This window comes from Prunus dulcis, chromosome 1 (genome assembly GCF_902201215.1).
Source record: "Prunus dulcis chromosome 1, ALMONDv2, whole genome shotgun sequence".
NCBI lineage: Eukaryota > Viridiplantae > Streptophyta > Magnoliopsida > Rosales > Rosaceae > Prunus > Prunus dulcis.
Window position 1 is genome coordinate 39,210,177 of NC_047650.1, and position 23,064 is coordinate 39,233,240.

The following is a 23,064-nucleotide window of genomic DNA, read 5'->3' on the forward strand; positions in this document are numbered from 1 at the left end:
GCCATTCTTTCTATTTGCTCTGAATTCAAGCAATCGAGGTCGAAATAGCACTATAAAATTTGGTTCATTGGGCCAACCTTGCAGAGTAAGTGGAAGGCCCAATGGGAAACACAAGTTAAAGAGAATGAACGACATTGGGCCCAATAAAACAAGAATCGGTTGCAACATAAGTGGTGTGAAATCCCTTGGTGAACGTGAATGTTCCCTTTAAGATAAATCATTAGAAATCTTGTTGGAATCTTATAAATTACAGAACGTAAATTTTAGCCCACCCCATTTTTAAATCCTAAATCTGTTCGTGGAAGAGAAGATAGTAGAGGGGAGGGAAGGGGAGTAGTAAAGGGATGAAGGCCACTGACCCTAAATGGGGCCGTCTGTGGCTGAACTTTTCTCTCGAGGCTGGTGGCTAAAACTTTTCCTAAGGTCTCCCAAATTGGGTTTGTATCTAAGGCTCAACCACCATAGGGCTGGACAAAATAGAGCCCATGCACAAAAACCCATCCCCAATAAATCATTTTGGGCCTCCAAAACCCCCAGTCCACCGGAGTGCTGCATTCATGTCCATAAATATATGGACTTGGCTACAGCTCACCTTTATGCAATAGGGCACGCCACTTCAGGCACCAGCAACTTGTTTTTAATTTTTTTTGTGCTAGTATTTATAGGTGTCTCTAGTGAAGTACCTTCGAATTAAACTGTAGACGAAAATTGCAATAGTTAATATTAATTCAAATAATACTCAGAGTATATATTCTGCAATCTAATCCGATGAAGTTATGGTTATTAGTTGAGTCAATATAAAGCAATGCTTAAACCAAGAAAAAATGTTTATCATCAACTTACAGTCTTCCATCCTAACTCACAGTTCAAGGCATGAAACTGCCAAACAAGAACCTCACCAACTCAGTCTTACATCCTACTCAAAAATACATGAACACGAACTTAATTCGCAATTACAACAATAAACGAACAGATCAGATGCTTGTCGCTCAGCCTGGTTATTTAATTGATTCAGCAGACTCACTAGTCTTGAATTCTCTGGGGCACTGGGATACATACGGTTTGAGCTGCAAGCAAAAAGGGGAAAAGTAATTCAGAACTACATGTATGCTTGTAAGAGTGAGGAGTAGTTTGCTTAGTTAAAACTTCAAATGCATCAATTTAAGTAAGAATAGTTTGAAGTGTGCTATAGCAGAGCCGCAGCATGCATCTTCCAATTTCCATTTGGAACCTTAAATTTACAGATAAAAACTATAAATGCTAAATGCAACAAAAGAATGAAGAAGAAAGAAACAAAGAAATATGTTCACCTTGAAGTCAGTTAAATCAGGGACTACATAGTTAGGTAATTTCTCCTGCTGCACGACATACTTAGCTGCAAAAAATTTGGGGAATTTGGATAACATGTCAAGTAGTAATTCCTACCCTTAAAAAATTTGATTGAGCCCCTTGTCAAAATTGCAAAAATGGAAATAGGGCAAACCTTTTCGGGTGTGGAAACCAATGGGCTTGCAATTCTTCCCCTTGTAGTAATCCCTTGGGGCACGTTTGGAGGAAAGAATGTCAAGGGATGATGTGCGCTTTCGACGAAATGCCCTTCCTAACCCTAGTATTAGTCCCAATGCCATTTCTTCACTTCTTCTAACAACAAATTAAATTAAAACCAATTATAAAACATGCTTGAAACCATAAATACATGCTATATAATCAACAAAGATATCAGCGAGAGAGAGAGAGGCATTTCCTATTCAAAAAGGGCCAAGAAAACTGTGGTGAAACCAAGATTTATCTCAAGACAATAAACGCCACAGTTTTAACATTGATACTTTCATTAAGGATGAAGACAATATTACCAAGTCATAACTACATTCAACAAGTTTTTATACCTCATTGTCTATACAATCAAGTTATGTTAGATTCCAAGAGAATATTAGCAGCATAGCTTTTCTATGACATAACAAACTAATGAATATATAAATATATCCAAAGTTTTAACAAATTCACTCAATTTACCTTACATATAAATCCTATGGGAGTAGGAAAAAGACATATGATTGCAATATATACTTGTCTTCATACTAATTCTTTAGCTAAAACAATTACACAGTAAGTTCAACGTAACTCTCTGCTCGGGCATAACCTGTATCACTCAAACAGACAAATACACAAACACCTTCAGCTCATCCCCACAAGCAAGTAAACTTGGCCTATTGATTTGATTTTTGATTCATGGCACTACGTACTGCCAATCAAATTACTGATAACATTCAAAGTTCTAACCAAGCTTGGACCCAATCCAAAAAAAACTTTGGTTCCCAGGGAAAAAATTCAAAAAGCTATGAGATTCAAGCATTTTCATTCCTAAGGGCAAGACCCAGTTCATGATTTTGGCTTAGGCTAAAGAAAGCCTCTTCATTTTCCCTCAAAGATTCACAGAGTAAACAATATTATTCAACAAATTTCACGAATCATGAGCAGATTAAACGAAAAAAGAAAAAGAAAAACTGGCAATGATAGATAGCAGATGATACCTGAACAATGAGAAGTGAGGTTCTGATGTCGACGATGTCGTGCAGATGATGATTCTGGGTTTTGGGTTGTGACTCTGCCACTGCAGAGGGTTTAGGGCTTTTCTGCTGAAAAATAATTGGGGAAAGCGAGCAAGGACATATGGGCAAGGCCCATAACTCAGGTGGGTTGGGTTTGTTGGATTAAATTATTATACTAATAAAGAGACTTTCTTTTTCTTTTCTGTTTTTTTAATGGAAACAAGATAAAGAGACTTTTAATGTCCTAATTTCAATTTAAAAAAATATTAATGATGTTTTATTTGCTAAATGTAATGATTTTTTTGGTCGACAAAAATATAAAGGATGTTTAGGAATCCAGCTTTTCACAACAAATTTTGAACTCTTTGACATTCCAACTCATTTGAGAGAGCTGAAAAGGAAAAACAAATTCAAAAGAGTCAAATATTGAAGTCTTTTTCCAAAAATAAAAGAAGGTAAGAAAATAAGAGTGAATATGAAAAGAAGAAAAAGAGAATGTTATTATCATATCATTTTGTGAGTTCGTGACTTTAGAAGTAAACAATTTACTTCGCATTCACGACAAGAATTTGACTCTCACTCTTCTCCTCTTTTTATTATTTAAATTCAACAATTGATATCTAACTTCTGATAAAAACCCCTTCTTTTGTTGTTGTTGTTGTTATAACAGGTTTGTGATAGATTAGAACCCATGATTATTCATACATCTTCTTTCCAAGGAAAAGGAAGAAGGCCTATAATCCTTTTTTTTTTCATTCAAGCACCAACTTCGAGAAAACCAAGCTTTATCAAAAGTGAAGTAAAATTTATGTTTCCTTTTTCACTAGTTTTCCAACGGGCACATCTCCCCAGACAGTAGTGACTGTGAATTAGATGGCAACACTGTTTTTCAACAGCGCACTCATTCAGAGGACAAAAAACCAGAGGACCACTTAACGAATTGCAGAGAAATGAAAGAGGCTTTATGTGCTTTCAGTCTTAATGATAACTTGATCTTGAAGACAACAGGGCTTGTTTTGTTCCTAAAACATCCTTCTCTTCCTGCCCGGCCGTAGTTCATTGTTGTGGACATCTTCCTCAATGTTCCAGAACAATATTTTTTCCCTTTGATAGGAACCTCTGATGTTTTGTTAACATTAACCCCCCTCACAAACCTTCAGTTTTTCCACCCCATGTCACATCTTCAAGCTCCTCCAATTTAGCAATCAATCTTCCAACCCCACAGAGAAAAGGCCCTTAACTTTCACCCAACCAATAGGGTTCTTTTTGAAATTGAATGGCATTACCTAAACTAAAGTAATAAATTAATGAAAATAATAATCTAACTGTTCTGGAAAAAAAGGTACATATACTTTAGCTTTAAAGATTAAGTTTGTCTATGCACTCCATGCCATTAACACAACTCATCTGTCTTTAAGCTCTCTTTCAAGACCAAAATTCTCGTCAAGTTCCTTGCAAGTATAAGCAGTTTATATCCGTGAACTTAAAAAAAATTTGTATGTTCTCTGGTCATCTTTTAAAGTCAAAATTCTAGCCAAAATATTTTAAAGTATGTGTATTCTAAAACCGTGAACCCAAAAAGCTTGTAATCATGAATTCATTATTCAATTAGTGATAAAGCATTTGGAAATTCCATCAAGTACAACAATTTAGCAACAATTTAGATCTCAAAGCAAGATTTCAAAAGGATAATGCAAGTGAAAATGAGGATTACGAGGCTAAAATTGTTCCAAGGGTGGGGTGCCTCCAATGCATGATTAATTCACGTGGGACCCTTTTTTATTGCATGTCACAGCCACACAGAAATCAAGGAAGGGTTTTTGGTGGTTTTATAGGGATCACCACACACTACTGTCATATGGGAAAGGAAAGGGCTTTTGGCTAGATTCCATAGGGCATTAACAGTCAAAGATGGATGACGCATACGGCCCACCTCTGACATGAGCGAGACATGGAAGAGGAGCTAAGAGTCGCAGCAGCTTTTTGGTCCGTCTCTTTCCCACCTAAAGTGAGAGCAAAAGTGGAAAAGGACTTGTGTATTCTCCACCTCCATGAGTTTTTGAAATGAAAAACCTACTATCCAAATCTACCATTCAATCAACTTTGTTGCATGCTTGGAGTATGGCCCTTGTAAATTAAATTTCATCATGTGCTCTCATTTGGTTTGAGTTTGTACAGAAGTAGAGATTTTTTTTATGTAAGAAGAGTGACTAGTGGGCATGGGACTAAATATCTGGGTCAGGAAAGTGAGCTTACATGCATTAAAGATGAAATAATCATTACTCACAATAAAATTCACATGCATCAACGACTAGAAATTAATTCCAGACGCAGTAGCATTTTCTTGAATGGCAATACCTTTGGAATGCATTTTTTTGTCAATGTTCTGAGAAGTCTCCTCTCTCTTTAGGAAGTGGTACCACTTGTAGAAACCTAGAGAGGGGGCTATTGTTGCACTAGTCTTGCAATTCCATGTGTTAGCTATTGATCAGGATAATACTTTTTCACCAACCACATGGGGGTTGATAGTTTCCCATCAGAAATCAAAACAGAGAAAAAGAGAAAGAGCTTTAAAGATGGGGCCATCTAGATAGAACATATTGCTGTTTTACACACCACTAAATGGAAAATACAAGTTTTCTCTGCTGTAAAAAAGAAAGAAAGAAAAAAGGAGGTGTTGGAGGGGAGCTATCAGCATCAGCTATATCTATAGAGACCCAACTTTGTGCTTTGGCTCCTATTTTAAAAAGCTCTTGTCAAATCCTAAAGTTAGTGAGCTGCAGAAGCATATTGAAATGAAAAATTGACAACTGAATGCGTAGTTTGTACAACCTCCTTGTATGATGCATCATATTGCAAATAGTTTGTACTTTGTAGTTTTGTGACTTTTTTTTTACAGTCACACAGTTGCAAGCTCCTGTGAGGAACTTTTAGCTTTTCTCAAAATTAACCAGAAAATACCATGATATTTATGATGTGGCCAATAAAGCTTAAAATTTTGACATTCTTGCTTCTAGATTACAAAATTCAATAAGATCCATTTTTATTAGATCGTTCAAAAAACTTAGAAAAGTCCAACTAGTTTTTTACTGCTCAGCAGAGTACCAATGGAGAGTGGGAGCTTGATCAACTGAGAAGAAATTGCAGGATTCTTCTGTGCTAAACAAACTTTGCTCTTCCAGCCTCACAAGCTGAGTCTGGAACCCTTTACCAGCTACTGATCTAGAGTCTGATAATTGAAACCAGTTTACCATTGAATTTGAAGACAATGATGAATGGCCATTGTTATAGCCAAGAGAAGAATTTCCATTGCTCTCTTCCTTCATAACTCCATTTGAGTCACTATCTGATGATCCATCTTTGGATTTCAAGTTCTTAAACAAATTCACCTCTGCATTGTCTCCATTGTCACTGAAATCTTGGTGTCTGCTTTGCTCCATGATACTGCTCTTGCACATTGAAATTGGTGATTCTTCTTTAGCTGAACCATTGCTTTCTGCAGAATCTCTGCACAGCTTTGCTTTTAAGTGCCTTAGCTGCAATTGTTACAAAGAAACAGACTCAATTACAGAGGAGGAAAAAAAGACCCTATTTAGAAAAAGATCCAAACAAGAAGTGTTTCACCAATATGAACCTTTTCAGCCAGAGCTTTATTCTGCCTCTCAAGACTATCAAAGTTGATCTTTAAGCCATCATAATTAGCTTTGAGAATGCCGTAGTCTCTCTCCAATTGCTTAGTCTTCCACCGGGCGCGGCGGTTTTGGAACCAAATAGCTACTTGTCTTGGTTGCAGGCCCAACTCCTCAGCTAATTTGGCCTTCCTCTCTGGCTCTAACTTGTTCTCAACCTCAAAGTTTCTCTCCAAGGCCTTGACCTGCTCTGAGCTTAAGCGCCTTTTCTTCCCTGTCATTTCTTCTCCACAGTCTTCTTGGTCTAAAGAATCTAACATTGCCTGAAACTCCTTGCTATAACCATAGTTGTCCTTTCCATGCTTCTCCTCCTCTGCATTAACAAGTAGTGAAAGAAATTTGAGTGTCAGCTGGGGAACTAAACTAAAATTTTTCAGATATAAAAACCCATCAACAAAAATACCAAAACTTGAAAAATACCAAGTTGGATTTGCTTTTTCTGTTTTGTTTACCTTTTGGTGGGAAATTGGACACCAACACACCCAATGAATCTGAGCTGCTGCTGAACCTCTTCATAATTCAAAAGAACACCCCCAAGAACCTTCAATGTATTTGCTTAAAATCTTTCTGAGATTTGTGCAAGCTCTCAAAGAGGGTTCAAAGGAAAGCTTTTTGGTTGAATTACCAAAGTGGGAAATGCTGTGAGACTATGCTTCAAAACAGCTAGAGGTTCACTTGCCTTTAAATTGTAAAGACTATGGTTTGTAGCAGAAAACCAGACCCCTTCAAAGAAACAAAAAAAGTGCCAAGTACACCTCATAAACAAAACCCCTTGTTCCTACTTAATCATTATATAATCATCAACATATATATATATATATATATCTAGCTAGAGAGAGAGAGAGAGAGAGAGAGAACTTTACTGCAACTGGATGGAAGCAACTCTCAACCACAGCTAGATTGCATTGCTTTACTACACTCTGCTGCAATATATACATTGAATTGATGTGAATGGTCTGATTTGACTCACAATTCTTTTTTCCTTTTTCACTTTTTTGAATGAAGGATACTGAGTCACGGTATGGGACTTTAAAAAGCTGGATTCACTTTGTAACATTTTTCTCTGCCCAAGTGGAGGCTGCATTCAACCATTTTTTTCACTCCCTGCACAGATTGCTTTTTTTCACTTTGACAAGAAAGGATTTTCTATTTTTGTCCTATGCTTCAAATTTTAGAACAATATTTGGCTCTCGTTTCTCACGTGTTAACATTTCCCTTTCTTTTTCTGTTTTTTTTCATAAAGGGAAGTTGGACTTTCAGTACATTCATTTTTGTTTTCAATTTGTAAAATAAGTAGAGATAACTTATACCACTTGATGATGTTAAACAATTGTCGTTAATAACAATTTAATTTGGTCCTACCACTTTAATTAATTCATGTCATACATCAACACGAGCAGAACGTTCATAAATTGTTGAGAGAAATCAAGCAATGTACAGCATTTCTCATCATACCACATTGATATCGTATCTCTGAACTTTAAATGACATTCATCTATACAAGTGAGTCTTACTTTAGTTATAAATGTGATACAAACAATTGTATCCGTTTCCAACACGTAAGGGACAATACATTGTGCTAGTGATAGGGTTGACAATGGGTCGTGTCAGGTCGAATTCGTGTCATGTCCAAATCATATACGTGTCAAGAATACTCAACTCAAACCCGATCCGTTTAATAAACATATCATGTTGAGTTGACCTACTAATTTCCTGTGCGGCTTTCGAGTCGTGTGTCTAGTTGACCCGCTAAGTGATAGCAATTAAAAGAACTAAAAACAATTAGAAAAATGATGAATAAACAAAGAAACAGGTTAGCAAGTTGGCGGGTTACATGGTATTTTAGCGGGTTGGCAGGTCACATAGGTATTTTAGCAGGTTAAATAGGTATTTTCGATAAACGGGTTATATAAGTATTTTAGTGAGTTGACCCACTAATTTTTAGTGTGGGTTTCGAGTCATGTCGGAAATTCCACTCTAGGACTCAAATTCGATATGGAATTTGAATGAATCATGTTCTATTTAGGGGTAAAGTTCATACTCCCACATCTCTCACAGGTAATGTTCTTTTCACTCTCAAAATAGCACTAAAAGTACTGTTCTTGTTGTTCCTAAGCATCCTTGAAGCTCCTCTATATTCACAGCTAACCTGAGTATCATAAAGTCATTAAACGACGCAACAACGGTAGCACACACCCAGCGCTCAAAATATTTCTACATTTACCTCAAGTGTAGTGTGTAGGGATAAAAAAAAAAAAAATATTTTTCTCATAAAATTAAGGACAAGCAAGCAAGGGACTTATAGCTCAGATGGTTAAAAGTAGTTTATCCGAGATCCTGTGTTCGAATTGCCCATCCCTCAATATAGCTTTTAAAAAAAATAAAAATAAAAATAATTAAGGCCAAACGACAGGTAGGGGAGCCATGACTTTCTCAAAATAGTTCCTCATACTTTTGCTGGCCATAGAGGCACCCATTTATAGCAGATGGAATCACATTCAATCTCTTAGTTTCAATGGATTTAGGTAGGAGTGTAGGTAGTTTTTTTTGTTTTTTTCACAGCTAAAATCAAAGGCTCAAATAGACCTCACCTTTCCCTTTAAGGAGTCTGGTTTTGTTTGCCTTGCAAGATTGGAGTTGCCCTAACATGACAACAAGAAAGAACAGGAGGTTACTTGTGGGACTGTATTTGTGTGACTCTAGCACAGGTCTTGAGATGAAGGGCACTTGGTCTCCATGCCTCTTGTCCACTTACCTAACTTTGCATATAACTTTGCTTTGTTTTCGTACTTTTAATCTTTCTCTTTCGGTTCACACAAAGTTAATAGTGAGAAAGGAACATGAACCCTAGAGGGAAGCTAGCTTTTATTTGTATGCTCTCATATGTTAGTTTCAGAAAAGGGTAGCCGAATTTGTTGAAACGAAAGGGCATAGGATCATCGTATGGATGGTCTGAAAAGAAGGTTTGGATAAAGACTACAAAGGGTAGGCTAGGATTGAAAAGTGCTTGCACTATTTTGAACTTCAATGTTGTATTTCAACATTTCACAATTTGTACATGCCAGAGAGTCAAGTTGGCAAAAACTCAATCTAGAATTTATATGAAGTTTCTTCCCTTATTGTGTTTTAAATATCTCTACTCTGCAAGAAGCTTGTAGCCCAAGTAGTTAAGAGCATTTACCCCTGCTTGAGATCCTAAGTTCAATTCTCCCCTCCTCAATATCACTTATAAATAAATAAATAAATATATATATATATATATATATATATATATAAAATATCTCTCCACTCTATGTCCGACACGGAATAACACTACATAACATCTCAAATGAAATTCTAAAAAAAAATATAAAAAAATAGAGCAATAAATCCACCTGACAATGTGTCTGTATGTAAATGGGTCACACAACAGTACACGAAAGAAGAATTTTAATTTCCACAATACAAGCTATGGTAATTTGTTAACTGCATTTGATTTTGTATTGTTTAAGTTACAAGAAGTGAAGAGAGGGAACACAAATCGAAACATAATCTTTGTTGGATCCTATTCTAAAGCAAATTGATAAAACTGGAGGATAAGATCATCCTAAATTGATAAGACTCTTATCACATATACATGCCTTTCCCCCATACCGTAAACCAAATATTCTATCTTAGATTTAATGGGGCTCTAGAATCATATCTCTTGCAGCTAAAGCGGCAATGTGTTTAATCAATCAAAAGAGACAAAACTGGCGGATAAGATCATCCTATAATTTCTAGTGAAACAAAATAAGGACAACAAAAATTTATGTTGCCCTTACCTAGTCTACATTTCCTCAATGTCAACCTCTTGTGTCAAAATTTGCATAAGCCTAACCTGTGTTGGGTGTACATTCGTATTTCCTAATCTTGGGGTGATGAAAATGGAGTGCAGCAGGAAGAGATATCGATTCCAGCAACCTCCATGGCATTGCAGACCCATTCAGGGACATCACCTTTCGGAAACTACAAGACAATAAGAATGTGAAGCATTTCAAAGCTAAGTTGTAGATACTGCACCAAGTCGCTCCTTAAAGAATAGAAAATCTTACAAAGCAAACAGCGAAAAGGAAAGAAAGAATCATTTAAGGCACATATCTCTCTAATTTACTATGGCAGTCAAATTTGTTAGCAGCAGTGCTACCAGTTGCTAATGGCACAGCAGACAACTAGAAGATCTTACTAATTTAGTAATTTATGATAAGAGGCAAATTTGACAGTGGCCAAACATTTTTATTTTAAAGATGTAGCAGAAGACCAAAGGAGATTCTAATAGCATAAAAGTTTTCTCCGTTTCCTTTAAGATCACTCATATGAACATTGGATTGTGTTAAAAGTTGGGTGCACTGTGGATATGGATGATTTAGATTGCAGTACTGTCCATCCAACCACAACCATTTATTTCCCCCCCACCCCACAGAGACACAGAGAGAGAGAGAGAGAGAGAGAGAGAGAGAGAGAGAGAGAGAGAGGTCACACAGCCATAATAGAACTTCAGACGCACAGAGAGAAAAGGAGGAAGGGCATCTAAAGGAAATACCATGGTTTGCAGAAATTCACGTACAAACCTGCAACAAGAGTAACAAAATGTTACATGAGTAACAACCAGAACAAGTACCTACAGAAATCACTTGAAAAAGCATTGTCAACAGGATAAAGTCCCTACAGTTACCCACAATAACATGTTTTTCTGGAAAGCACTTCGTTAAAAAACAAAAATAATAACAGCATGTATATCACATAATCACACAAACAATACAAGACTAAGGTTGAGAAGGGTAAAGCAGAGGCAAACATACTCTGGAAACCTTCCCTTGATTATTGATGAGTGCAGATTTCTACTTAGCTGCATTTAAGGGGAAAAAAGAGAGATTTTTGGTTATAAAATATATAGGAAAACAATTATAGGGAAAATAATTTAATAACTCTTGCGTTGGAACCTTCAACATGTAATACAAATTGTGATATGACAGAAGCTGAGATCCCATAGCATCTTTTGTAACCAGGCAATGAATGTAAGCTCTAGTATAATTTTTGCAGACCTACATTTGAAGATAGAATGAAGCAGTTATACATTCTTGCACCACCTTATGCATTGATATTTCAAGTTAAAAATTAGTCCATTTATACGTACCATACAATCACATGTAGGATCAATGGGACGGGTATCATCAGCCATCGCTTTGTGTTTGAGTTTGAGCACTCCCTGAAATATATAAACATCAAACCAAAAATGAGAGGGAATCTTTTTCCTGTGGTTGAATTATGCATCCACATATAAAAAGAATATTGGGACCCCTTTTTATAAAAACCGTATGGAGGCACCCAATAAAAGTGCACCTGCAGTTGCTATATCCACATAAATATTGCAGGACAGTAGGTGCATGCAAACATAAAATATCAACTGGAAAATTTGAAGAAAGCCCAACTCATTTCAAGTATGAGCACTATGAAGTATAGATATGATTGAGAAGCTATGAAAAGAAACAACCATATTTGTGACATTCGTATATCAACAAATTTAATGAGGACAACTAGCTTAGCAGCTGATAGAAGAAGCAAGCCCAAAATTTATATCTGATAATAAAGTATTCCCCCATTTCAAATTAAAAAAGACACGAGTGAAAAATGAAGTTCAAAGTTCAAACAAATAACCTGATCAAATAACACAATTAATCGCAAACTGTTTTGGAACTTACAGAGGTGCCAACCTAGTTGAATACTAAAGAAGGACATGAGGCTTTGTCAGAAATCTAATTTTATCATTCAAGCGTTCAAATATAGGACTTGATGCAAGAAAAGTGATTTCAAATTGATTACTCCAAGTGATAACCATACAAGAAACCCTCTTTTGAAATGGCATTAATTTAGTAACTTTGAGGCAGTGTCAGAAAATTTGGCCACTACATGTGTATTTCTAATGCATATGTATATAACCATTCATATAAAAATCTTTAGTACACAGTAGTTCACACAAAAAGAAATGATAAATACATACATTCACAGAGGGACTCTCGTAAGCAACTAAAATAAATAAACAATCATTCAAATGTTTTCATCCTAATGAAAGTAGTGTTACAATCATAGATGTAATGATTCAAGATTAGCTGCTTGAGGTGCTAACCAATGGCCTGCATGCATAGATATATTCAATAAAGATGTAAAAGTGTAGATCACATTGTTGAAGTCATCACCTCGGGTACAAGAGCTGTACCAAATCGAGCAGTACGTGTAGGATAAACACAGTCATACATGTCAGCACCTAGAGCACTGCAAACTACAATATCCAGTGGATAACCAACACCCTGAAAGAAGTGCAAGCAAATATCATGACTGAGAAAAAATTAAAAAAAGATCTAAAGGAGATTAGTTAAAATGGTAAGTCCCTAGCACCATAACATATCGTGGTTTCTCTTCAGGCAATGAAGCCGTGCACTGTGCAACAACACGCCAAAATGAATCCTTACTTTCACCACCAGCAAGACCACCAATAGCATAGCTGTCACAGAAGTAAAATTTGTTAACTGAACTCCTTCAGTGGAAACTTTCCAAATCCCCTTGAATATTAGAACTGTAAACAAGTTGCTAATTCTGCAGAGAGTACGAATCAATAAACTTGAAGTTAAGGAATACAGAGAAAAGCTTGTTTTAAGTTTTAACCCTTCAGGGGAGAAAAGGATAGTTTTAAATGCTTTCTTCCACACTTTTAGAACACTATTGACCAAAAATAAATGACTGGCAGTATTGTCTCAGCTATTAAAAGGGGAAATTGAAATAAGCTTTAGCTTTCAAAGACACTAATATAAATGACCAAATTTTTTAAATATGCAGAGCACATTTATGATGTTTTTGTGACTCAGGCTACACTTCTTGTCTAAGTGATTCATCACAGTTCATGTGTGCTACTATTTATTATAAAATACATTGAAACCCAACAACTATCTTTACTGGTTAACTTCAAAATCTAGAAAATGAAGTATTAATGTGTTAAATAAAGTGTTTTAAGTGTCTAATCTAGAATGAATTAGCCAGAAAAGAAAACACATACCCGGGTAAATTCCGATCCACCAAGCCTCTAACACATATATCCCTGTTCCCCACAAGTTATGACATAAAGCAATGTGTTATTACAAAGATATTAGTATGAGGAGCAGAAGAACAATAAAAAATGCATAAAACAATCAACACGAAGCAGGAAGATTACACGTTCAGTTGAAATTCACCTTAGTACAGGATCTAAGCCACCTTGTACAATACCAAATAAGTTCTGCTCATTTGGTCTCTTATGAGCTGTTTATAAAAGTCAAAGCAATAAGAACGTTGCTAAGCAGCCAACTCAAGAGCATTAAAACTGATAAGATAAAAAAATATAAGAAATGGCACGGAAGTTGCCAAATGAAGCTAAGTTAATAACAGGAGAAAGGTATATGCCAATCTAAGAATCTATAGGACTATTATGGATGACTTGGGGATCTAGGGCAAGAAGGAACAGCTCAATACATATGCATAATGAAACAGTTGGCATCTTGATGTTGTAAAGGTAAGAAACTCGCTAGTTAACCATTATTGGACCTTCAAAACAGGCTTTCACCTAATCAAACAAATTTAGAAGTGCACAGTAACCGTAGCTCTAAAGCCCAAGGAATGATCTTCTACGTAATCTAGGCACTTATGGCAGATTGTCAGCATGGGTTTATAAATCTTGAGTTGATTATATATCAGTACACATACATACATACATACATACATACATACATACATACATATACATATATCTACTTAGAAGTATATATTCAAGAAACTTCAGTGACAATCACTGCTACATATCCTAGATTACCTTCAATACATCTGTCTATCCATCGTATAGTGCGATATGTGGCCTCCTCAATTCTTGGACCAGTGATGGTGGTTTTGACTACATCATCAAGGGCCATAATAATATCTGCTCCAATTCGGTTCTGCACAAGTCATTGACAGTACAGAAGGGAAGATAGAGGGGAAGCACATGGTCAGAAAATTAATGCTTCATCTGGACTCAATATCTTGAAAGCTTTGCTCTATGCTATGAGTGCACTACTTTATATTGCAAATAAATTATGGAAATTTACAGTGACCAGGAAAAGTTGGAACGAGTCATTCCTTTTTATTTAGACAAAAAGAGAGGTGCAGATCTAAGGAACTAACCATTCTGCATTGAGCATATATTTTGCTCCTATGAATGCCATTATGCAATTATCTTGCTGAACACATATATTTTTAACGTATTCTTTTATTACTTATAAAATTTTAATTATATTTTGGTTTGCCTAGATAATGGGCTTTGTTTTAAGAGTTTAGACTTTGATACTCCATTTTTCTTTCCTTTCTCTCTCTTTCTTCTATAATTCCATATCCCCAGTGCCACATCAGCATCATTATAACATCTTGATGTAGGGGGCACTCAATGACATAGTATGACTCAAACAAATCCAGTCAAAGACCTCGGTAACTAACAGAAAACAAATGCCCCTAGATTACCAAAAATGAAATGAAATAGATGTACGTACTTGGATTTGAATTGACTCTTCAGGTGTCAAGAGCATTGGCTTCCCATCAACTGGTGACTGATGTAGGAGAAACGACATCACCCATGTCAGCATGAGATCAAAAGATATAAGTAAACTAATTTTTATTTTATGTTTAAAAGCTTAGATTACAACAGCTTTCAAAACTTTGAAACAATAATCTTAGGATAAATTGTGTTCACTGGCAACACAAAATGATACCAAAAGTAACACTTATCTGTTTACTACCTTATAGCATCATAGACCGAACAAAATAGTTCTCTCTCTTTTCCTAAAACCCAATTCTTTAGGAAGTTTATTATGAGTATGACATATAGGCACTTAAAAATGAGGACAAAATAGTCAACGATTAACAATTAAGGACATAACAGATTAAGCATAGAGGTATCTCCATCCCCTCTTCTGTTCTATTCACTTCTCTCCAGTACACCACATCAAACATGAAGCCACATCACCCTTCCAGCCTTCCCATGTCCATCGATTCCTACTTTTTATTTCAACTTAACCAAATTTGGTGCTTTAATCTTTTTCCCTTATTTCATAGAAGAAGAGTATTGGAGACAACTTGTTTGTGATGTTGAAAAATTTCCAGAGCTTCATTCGGTGACGAATAATAGCTCAACATGAGGCGAACTAAACAATAATGATTCAACAACACCTAAACAACAATATGCGAGGCCAAAATAAGATATTACCTGAAATGTTACACCCTCTTCAGTGATGTCAGCTAAATGCAATAATGAAACCTGAAAAACATTAACAAAATGAATTTTAAGATTTAACTAGATGTATTATTATTAAACCAGAAAAACAATGTCCATGCAAGGAACATTAAGGAACTAACCAACAAAACAACCACAAAGTCAATAGCATGAGTTCATCAATCGAAGCTTAAAAATAATTATCAAAATTAGGCTAGAAGTTCTGAAAGAAAACCCCTTTAACTTCTACCTTAGCATATATTAGAAAGTAAGCTGGTTAGTAACCACATCACCGTTAGCACACCATATTTGATATGGCATTTAGTATGTTAGTAATTGAATGCAGTAAGAAAGCAAGTTACTGGGACAGTAGATACAGTAGACTTGTTCCCTTGCCTCCTAGACAAATGCGGCTTACTTAAATGAGGGAAAGCTTAACCCTATTAACATATATTACAATATAACTAGTAAGAATGCATAGATACACAAATTACGACAACTTGGATAATCAACATGAAAAATGGATGGGCAGGAGATGGAGGGATTGAGGACAAGAAAATTCACCAAAATGCCCAATTATCGGTTGGATTTGTTGCATAAATAGTTCCAAATGAGAAAATGAATTCATGTTTGGTGGAAGTATGTAAATAGCAGTCTATGCAAGCAATAAGAACATCAACCAAACCCCTAGAGATGAAAACAATTTAAAAGGAAAAACAACAATAATCTGATCAAATTTAGCATAGAGTGCAGTATTGAGGGAAAACAACCATCTGAAAGCCACCAGAATCAGTAAGCAATGCTCTTGGCCAGTTCATAAATTTGTGGAGACCTCCCAAATCATCAATAAGCTCAGAGGTAGGACGAAGTGCCAAATGATATGTATTCCCCAGTATTATTTGGCAACCAATCTCTTCAAGCTGTTCAGTTGTCAACCCTTTTATAGTTCCTGAAACCGTGAAAACCTTATCCATATCATCGATTACTAAATACAACAAGGCCTAGGGCATTATGGTTTTACACATGTGCACATGAACATCTATATGAACCCAGAAAGCGTTATCAACACATAAAATATTGGATAAGATATAAGCGAAATGAGTGTGCACGCTTGCACAATTCTGCCAGCCAACCTTACCCATGAGCACCTAAAGCTAGCCCCAAGAATATGTGTTCTCCCAATGCCTAAGTTGACATATCACATATCCCACATCAATTGAATTGAAAGCAAATTAGCAACAGAGCTTGTGGTTCTCCAAAACAAATAACATTGATATTTGACAGGTAGAATCTGATAATCTATATAGTTATATGTATAGATTGAATTTGGTAGGCTAGTTAAAGCAACAACCTTGTGTTCCCACAGGCATGAAAAGAGGCGTCTGGCACACGAAGTGAGGGAGGGTCAGTCTAGCTGCTCGAGCACGGTTAAACCTACCTAAAACCTGAATTACAAAAACACAAAACCAACTTCCCATATCAGTAAACATAAATAAAAAAATAAAAAAAACCCCAAAAAAAGGAAAACATAAACATAAACACTCTATTGGTTAATGAGCTTATGAATCTTTCATGCATATTCTTATGCAAAAATAAGAACAAAATAAAATATATATATATATATATATATATATATATATATATTGGCATGAGAAAGTTTAGCCTAGAGTTCAAAACCCTACCTCAAAACGAAGTGCCATTCGAAAAAGTTTATCTATGACTGCAGCAGCCTTGGCCTGTATGCCAAACCCTTAACTTGTAATGTAATGGGTTTACAGAGTACCAACTATAATATATGTAAAAAGCAAAGGCAAAGAGAAGAAGAAGAAGAAGAAGAAGGTTGTAATATGAGCCAATGATTCAATGAAGAAGAGTGGGTGGCGGCTGAGTTTTGTGTGTGCCGCCGCTGCCGGCTACGAAGCCTTTGTGTTGTGTTCTGTTATATGTTTGGTTTCCACTCTTGGAAAGGCCCTGACTAGGGGATTCTCGGTTTTATATAGGATTGAATTTTGGGAAATTGGTGGCTATGTCCCCCAGAAACAATGTTTCATTCAATAATGTCCCAATTTTTGAAACTCATTCAAAAACACCCCCTCTAAAACCTCCCTATTGCCCGCGTATTGCCCCTATTTCACTTTGTGTTTTTTGTCGTTGTGATCTGAGCTCTCTCAAATCATCTTCTCTCTGGTCTTCTTCTCTTCTTCTTCCTTCTGCAAAACATCAGAGAAATCCACATCAACCACCGACCTCATCTCGCCTAATTCCCCTCTCTCCTCTCTCCTCTTTCTGCATCTTGTGCGTTTCATTGGTCTCTCGCTCTCACCCACATCGGCGACGGCAACTGTCACCTCCTCAGAAACCCTAACCCACATCAGCGACGATGACCTCACCCTCTCTCTTTCTGCCGCCGTTCTCCACCTCCATCTATCACTCTCCATCACCTCTTTCGACCGCCGTTCTTCCCTTCCGGTTCAACAAATTTCTCAATTTTCCTCAACTTTCCTGAAATCCATACACCAGAGATGGCGTCTCAGGTATCCAGCTCAGCTTTTCTCCTTTACTTTCATACCCATCTGTTATTTGGTTTTCTTCTGCTTGTTTCAATTTCATATCTGGTTTGGGATTTTTGGTGCTAGTTAAATTTGAGTGAGATTGTACATAAATTTGTTGAAACATAAATTTGAGTGAGATTGTACATAAATTTGAAGCTTGAAGCTTGTCCAGGCTACAATGATTTTGAAGTTTTTATTTTGCTTATTGAATTTTATCACTGAGTTAGGTTTTTATTCTGACCAAAAACAATTGAATAAACACAGCTATTTGGTTCAATGGTCTCTTGGTTTCATAGGAATTTTTGATTTAATATAAAGGAACATTCGGGCCACTTGAAAGCGTTCTGCACCTTCAAGAATCTATTATGGTATGAATTTGTTTTCTGTTTTGGGATGTGTTTTTTGAATAAACTACATAAATTGAGAGAAAGAACAGAAATTGATTATGTCTTGAAGTGGAGGACATCTCCAAAAGTGATTGGAGAGTTTGTAATTTTCATGAGAATGCCCATATTTTAAAATAAGTTTGATACTGTGAAGTTGGCATATGTTGGATTTCTGTTTTCTCTGTTATTTGTAATTCAATTTTGGATCTGTTTTTTTGTGGAGACTACAGTCTTCAAGGTTGGTATGTCATGCCAAGGCTGTGTTGGTGCTGTGAAAAGGGTTCTTGGAAAACTTGAAGGTTTGTTGAAAGCTCCTGCATTTATCCAGTTCAATTGTCTTGCTCTTCTTCTTCTCTCAGACTTTGCTTCTTGAAGTGTTTGTAATATACTATAAGAATAGTAGAGTCCATGCTTTGTTGATTTCATATTATCTTGATAATGATGGGATGTGTTCTTTCTCATCATCTTCAGGCGTAGAATCATATGACATTGATTTTGATGCACAGAAAGTGACGGTGAAAAGCAATTTACCACCCGAGACAGTCCTTCAAACCGTTTCCAAAACTGGCAAGAAGACTGCCTATTGGGAAGCAGAAGCACCAACAAAGCCTGAAGCAAAGCCTGTGGCTGCTGCGTAGTCTTGGCCTATTTAATGTGGACGTAGTCCTTTAATATGTCTTGAGTTTATGAAATTGGTATGGTGTCCTGTAAACAATCAAGTACTCGTTCAACTTTTCCTCTACCTTCTGAAAAAGATAAATAAATAGTATAGCCGAGCGGCTATACACAGGACCCCTTTCAATTTCTTTTTTGAAAAATAAATAGTATAGCCGCGCGGCTATACAGGGGTCAGTTATTTACTTTCTTAAATAAATTGTATAGCCGGGCGGTTATACTCTTTAAATATAATTACAGCCGCTTGGCTATACTCCTGGCGCCACCCCGATGAAAGACGGGTCATTTTCTTTTAAAAAAAAAACCAAATCATATAGCCGATCGGCTGTACTCCTTAAATATATACTAATATTTTAAATATTTTACATGTCTTAAATAATCAATAAATTAAAAAAAATTTTAAATTCAAACATACAATACATATATTGTACAATTACATGCGTATTTTTCTTATTTACAAAATTTTCAGTATATATATAGTATAGCCGGGCGGCTATACTGCTGTGGTTTTTTGAATTTTTTTTTCAATTAGTGGAATAGAGCCGGGCGGCTATACGCGCTTTCTTTTTAAAAATAAAATGAATAGTATCGCCGGTCGGCTACACCCTGTAACCTTTTTTAAATGTTTGAAAAATAAAAGAGTGGGCCATTTTCTTAAAAACAGTATAGCCGCGCAGCTATACTGTGTGAATATAATATATTTAAGGAGTATAGCCGCCCTGTCTAATTTTTTTTAATAAATAGTATCGCCGCGCGGCTATACTCATTTTTTTAAATTCTTCTGAACTGCTCTGTTTTATTCTTTAGTAAATAGTATAGCCGTTCGGCTATACTCGATTTTTGTCTAATTTCTCTCAAAAATAGTATAGCCGGAAGGTTAGTCATGAATAGGCCACAGTAAGCAACAAATTTTACTTATGTAACTTGGCACAAACAAGAGAACTCCCAACTCTGAGTAAATGGCCATAGCCATAAGCCTTGCCTTGCCCATAAAGCATCAAGCAATAAGTTAACAACAAGAACATTTCACAGTGAAACATACCTTCACCACAAGGGGACTTCCTGGTGGTAATGTGCAGAATCTTGGTTGGCATTCTCACGGGTCCCTTAACCCGGAGCCTCTTGTCCTTTGCACCACGAACCAGATCAATGCAAACTATCAATATATCAGATGTCAATCTAGCAAGCTAAAGAAATATAACCAAAAAAAAAAAAAATATATGAATTCTTAATAATCTAAACAAACTTAAAAACTTTATGTAGAGACAATGGTGGATAAACCCATTTCAACGACGTCACACAGCAATTAAGTACAAATGAAACTGAACAGTATTGAAGCTCACAAAAACTTGCATTTACAGGACTCAGGAATTTGAAGAATACCGATGCAGGGGCAGAGGAGCAGCAGAGAGAAAAGGGAGGGTGCCATGGTTAAAGTCTTTCAGCTTTGAGGAGATAAGGCCTTTTATGGATACCAAATTCATAAATAAGGGACTAAGATCATGGGACATATATAAGCCAAGCAAAATTTTGAAGAGCATAATGATAACCATAGAAGGGCATAACAATAGAAGTTATATTTTTGTAGATTCTCACCTTTCTGATTCACACATATATAAATCCCTAAAACAAAAAAACAAAAATTCAGAAAAGTTGCCTTAATTTCTATATAAATCGAAAATATTTACAAAAATATAACAATTTGCCCAGATAATTTACAATTAAACACCCAAATATTTTAACCCTAAATCATATTAGGAATATAGAAATTGATTCTTCAAAAATTATAGAAAATAATCCTAAGAGAAGGAGTGTTTCAGAGAGGGTTTCACGGAAAGAGAGAGAAGAGCTCATGAGGTTTCAAGGAGGGAGAGATTAGGTTTTCACACAGACGGGGGGAAATCTGAATTTTAGGTCGAGGGAGAATTCACTTAAGCAGCTCCTTTTGTTTAGCGTGTTTTAAAAGACGACGCTGGTTAATTGACAAGCGCCATGTTTTAAAATCAACCCATTTTAGGGTTGTATAAGATGATATATTACGACGGTTTTGTAAAACCGTCGTCTTTTGAAACACAACGACGATTTTAAAGTGAACCGTCGTCTATTTTGAGTCGTAGTTTAACTAAATTGTAGTAGTGTGTCATCCAGCTCACCTGTCACCCATAACAGAAAATTTACATATTCAACACACAATCAAAAGGTGGCACGTATAGAAGTCTCTGGTTCTGGTACTGGAGAACTGCTGCATCGACCTGGGCACGTATAGTATGTACACAAAATACCGATACATTTCAATCTACTTACTATCTCAAATCAAAATTGAAGTGTACTTGAAATGCATTGAACTATCTAAATGCATGCTTTTCTATGAAAAAGCATACTAACTTCAGAAGTGACTTCATCAACTTAGAGATTAATGATGCTTTACTGCCCCAATTACACAATTAATAAACAGAAACCCTCTAACCTACACCCTATACTCCAAAAATTCCAATTCTGTAACTTATATCCCTTTTCTTACACTTCCTCAACAACCAAACAGAGCATAGTACAATTTTTCACATTCTCAAAAGCACATCCAAAGCAGAAATTGCCCAAACTCCAATCTCCCATCAATCACAGTAATTTTAAAAAAATAAAACTCCTTTTTTTTTTCTTAAACCAAAAAATTTGATCAAAAGCATTTTTCCGTCAGTAACCAAGCAGACTGTAAATACAGAGAGAGAGAGAGAGGGATTACGCTATGGTTATTGGGTGGAGAAGTGGTGGAGCTACGAGCCATGGTGGGCGAAAGTGAGTTTAAATGAGGCCTCTTCTTCTCTGGCTCGTCAGAGTCTGAGTTTTCCATTTATCGTTGTTATGGTGCTCTTTACGGAACCCACCGCACCATTAAAGCTCTCAGATTCCGAGCTCTTTCTGACAAAAGAAAAAACCCTAGAAGGACTGATAGCGTTTCCGCAGGCATGACTGGGACTGGGACTGGGAGAGAGAGAGATCGTCGTCGACACGACGTCGTTGAGAGATCACAAGGAATTCATTTACCATCGTCAAAATGAAATGTATAATAAATTTCAGCCCAAAATCAAGTTTTATGTAAAGGGTATTGTCGGTCGGCTATACTATTTTTATAATACAGAGAGAGAGAGAGAGGGATTACGCTATGGTTATTGGGTGGAGAAGTGGTGGAGCTACGAGCCATGGTGGGCGAAAGTGAGTTTAAATGAGGCCTCTTCTTCTCTGGCTCGTCAGAGTCTGAGTTTTCCATTTATCGTTGTTATGGTGCTCTTTACGGAACCCACCGCACCATTAAAGCTCTCAGATTCCGAGCTCTTTCTGTCAAAAGAAAAAACCCTAGAAGGACTGATAGCGTTTCCGCAGGCATGACTGGGACTGGGACTGGGAGAGAGAGAGATCGTCGTCGACACGACGTCGTTGAGAGATTACAAGGAATTCATTTACCATCGTCAAAATGAAATGTATAATAAATTTCAGCCCAAAATCAAGTTTTATGTAAAGGGTATTGTCGGTCGGCTATACTATTTTTATAATAAAAACTCTAGTATACCGTTCGGCTATATATTTTTTATAATAAAAAATTCAAGTATAGCCGGACGGCTATACTATTTATAATTAAAAAAAGACCGCTGCCTAGCTTCGAGCGCCCGTTTCGTCACATGTCAAAAAATCTAGTACATCCGAACGGCTATACTATTTTTATTTTAAAACTGAGTATAGCCGCGCGGCTATACTATAATTAAAAAAGGACCACCGTCTGGCTTCTAGCACCTGCTTCGCCACGTGTCAAAAAAATCGCTATACTATTTTTATTTTAAAACAACACTTAGTATAGCCGTGCGGCTATACTATTTATAATTAAAAAAAGACCACCGCCTGGCTTCAAGCGCATGCTTCGACACGTGTCAAAAA

General features: G+C 36.3%; 4 protein-coding genes across 10 annotated transcripts; 1 reads left to right on the plus strand and 3 right to left on the minus strand.

Moving 5' to 3' along the window:
* Positions 1–749: 749 nt before the first annotated feature.
* On the minus strand, positions 750–2,678 carry LOC117614154 (39S ribosomal protein L41-A, mitochondrial). Of its 2 annotated transcripts, none has more exons than XM_034342866.1 (4): positions 2,532–2,678; positions 1,484–1,638; positions 1,311–1,375; positions 750–1,067 (listed from the first exon to the last, which is right to left on the minus strand). In XM_034342866.1, exons 2-4 carry the CDS (start codon positions 1,626–1,628, stop codon positions 999–1,001), a joined length of 279 nt encoding a protein of 92 aa, XP_034198757.1. In that variant the 5' UTR covers positions 1,629–1,638; positions 2,532–2,678; the 3' UTR covers positions 750–998. The 2 variants fall into 2 exon arrangements, with proteins under 2 accessions (XP_034198757.1, XP_034198756.1); XM_034342865.1 differs by having other exon boundaries at positions 1,484–1,641.
* Positions 2,679–5,495: 2,817 nt separating this feature from the next.
* Positions 5,496–7,361, minus strand: LOC117616276 (homeobox-leucine zipper protein ATHB-6-like). Of its 2 annotated transcripts, none has more exons than XM_034345533.1 (4): positions 7,102–7,361; positions 6,691–6,961; positions 6,184–6,551; positions 5,496–6,085 (listed from the first exon to the last, which is right to left on the minus strand). In XM_034345533.1, the coding sequence occupies exons 2-4, from the start codon at positions 6,752–6,754 to the stop codon at positions 5,636–5,638; spliced, it is 882 nt and encodes a 293-aa protein (XP_034201424.1). In that variant the 5' UTR covers positions 6,755–6,961; positions 7,102–7,361; the 3' UTR covers positions 5,496–5,635. The 2 variants fall into 2 exon arrangements, with proteins under 2 accessions (XP_034201424.1, XP_034201425.1); XM_034345534.1 differs by having other exon boundaries at positions 7,097–7,361.
* A 2,326-nt stretch (positions 7,362–9,687) lies between these two features.
* Positions 9,688–22,074, minus strand: LOC117630196 (queuine tRNA-ribosyltransferase catalytic subunit 1-like). Of its 3 annotated transcripts, XM_034362944.1 has the most exons (17): positions 21,878–22,074; positions 20,521–21,389; positions 20,180–20,293; positions 16,876–16,969; positions 16,295–16,473; positions 15,519–15,569; positions 14,806–14,862; positions 14,097–14,217; positions 13,483–13,549; positions 13,308–13,349; positions 12,653–12,758; positions 12,454–12,564; positions 11,394–11,465; positions 11,200–11,301; positions 11,059–11,105; positions 10,800–10,827; positions 9,688–10,225 (listed from the first exon to the last, which is right to left on the minus strand). In XM_034362944.1, the coding sequence occupies exons 4-17, from the start codon at positions 16,892–16,894 to the stop codon at positions 10,124–10,126; spliced, it is 1,104 nt and encodes a 367-aa protein (XP_034218835.1). In that variant the 5' UTR covers positions 16,895–16,969; positions 20,180–20,293; positions 20,521–21,389; positions 21,878–22,074; the 3' UTR covers positions 9,688–10,123. The 3 variants fall into 3 exon arrangements, with proteins under 3 accessions (XP_034218835.1, XP_034218840.1, XP_034218830.1); XM_034362949.1 differs by lacking the exon at positions 20,521–21,389; XM_034362939.1 differs by lacking the exons at positions 20,180–20,293; positions 20,521–21,389; positions 21,878–22,074 and adding an exon at positions 17,207–17,495.
* LOC117630212 (copper transport protein CCH-like) lies at positions 17,551–19,371 on the plus strand. Of its 3 annotated transcripts, XM_034362970.1 has the most exons (4): positions 17,551–18,058; positions 18,373–18,444; positions 18,693–18,761; positions 18,934–19,371. In XM_034362970.1, the coding sequence occupies exons 3-4, from the start codon at positions 18,707–18,709 to the stop codon at positions 19,098–19,100; spliced, it is 222 nt and encodes a 73-aa protein (XP_034218861.1). In that variant the 5' UTR covers positions 17,551–18,058; positions 18,373–18,444; positions 18,693–18,706; the 3' UTR covers positions 19,101–19,371. The 3 variants fall into 3 exon arrangements, with proteins under 3 accessions (XP_034218861.1, XP_034218856.1, XP_034218849.1); XM_034362965.1 differs by lacking the exon at positions 18,373–18,444 and having other exon boundaries at positions 17,554–18,058; XM_034362958.1 differs by lacking the exon at positions 18,373–18,444 and having other exon boundaries at positions 17,554–18,058; positions 18,701–18,761.
* Positions 22,075–23,064: the final 990 nt, after the last annotated feature.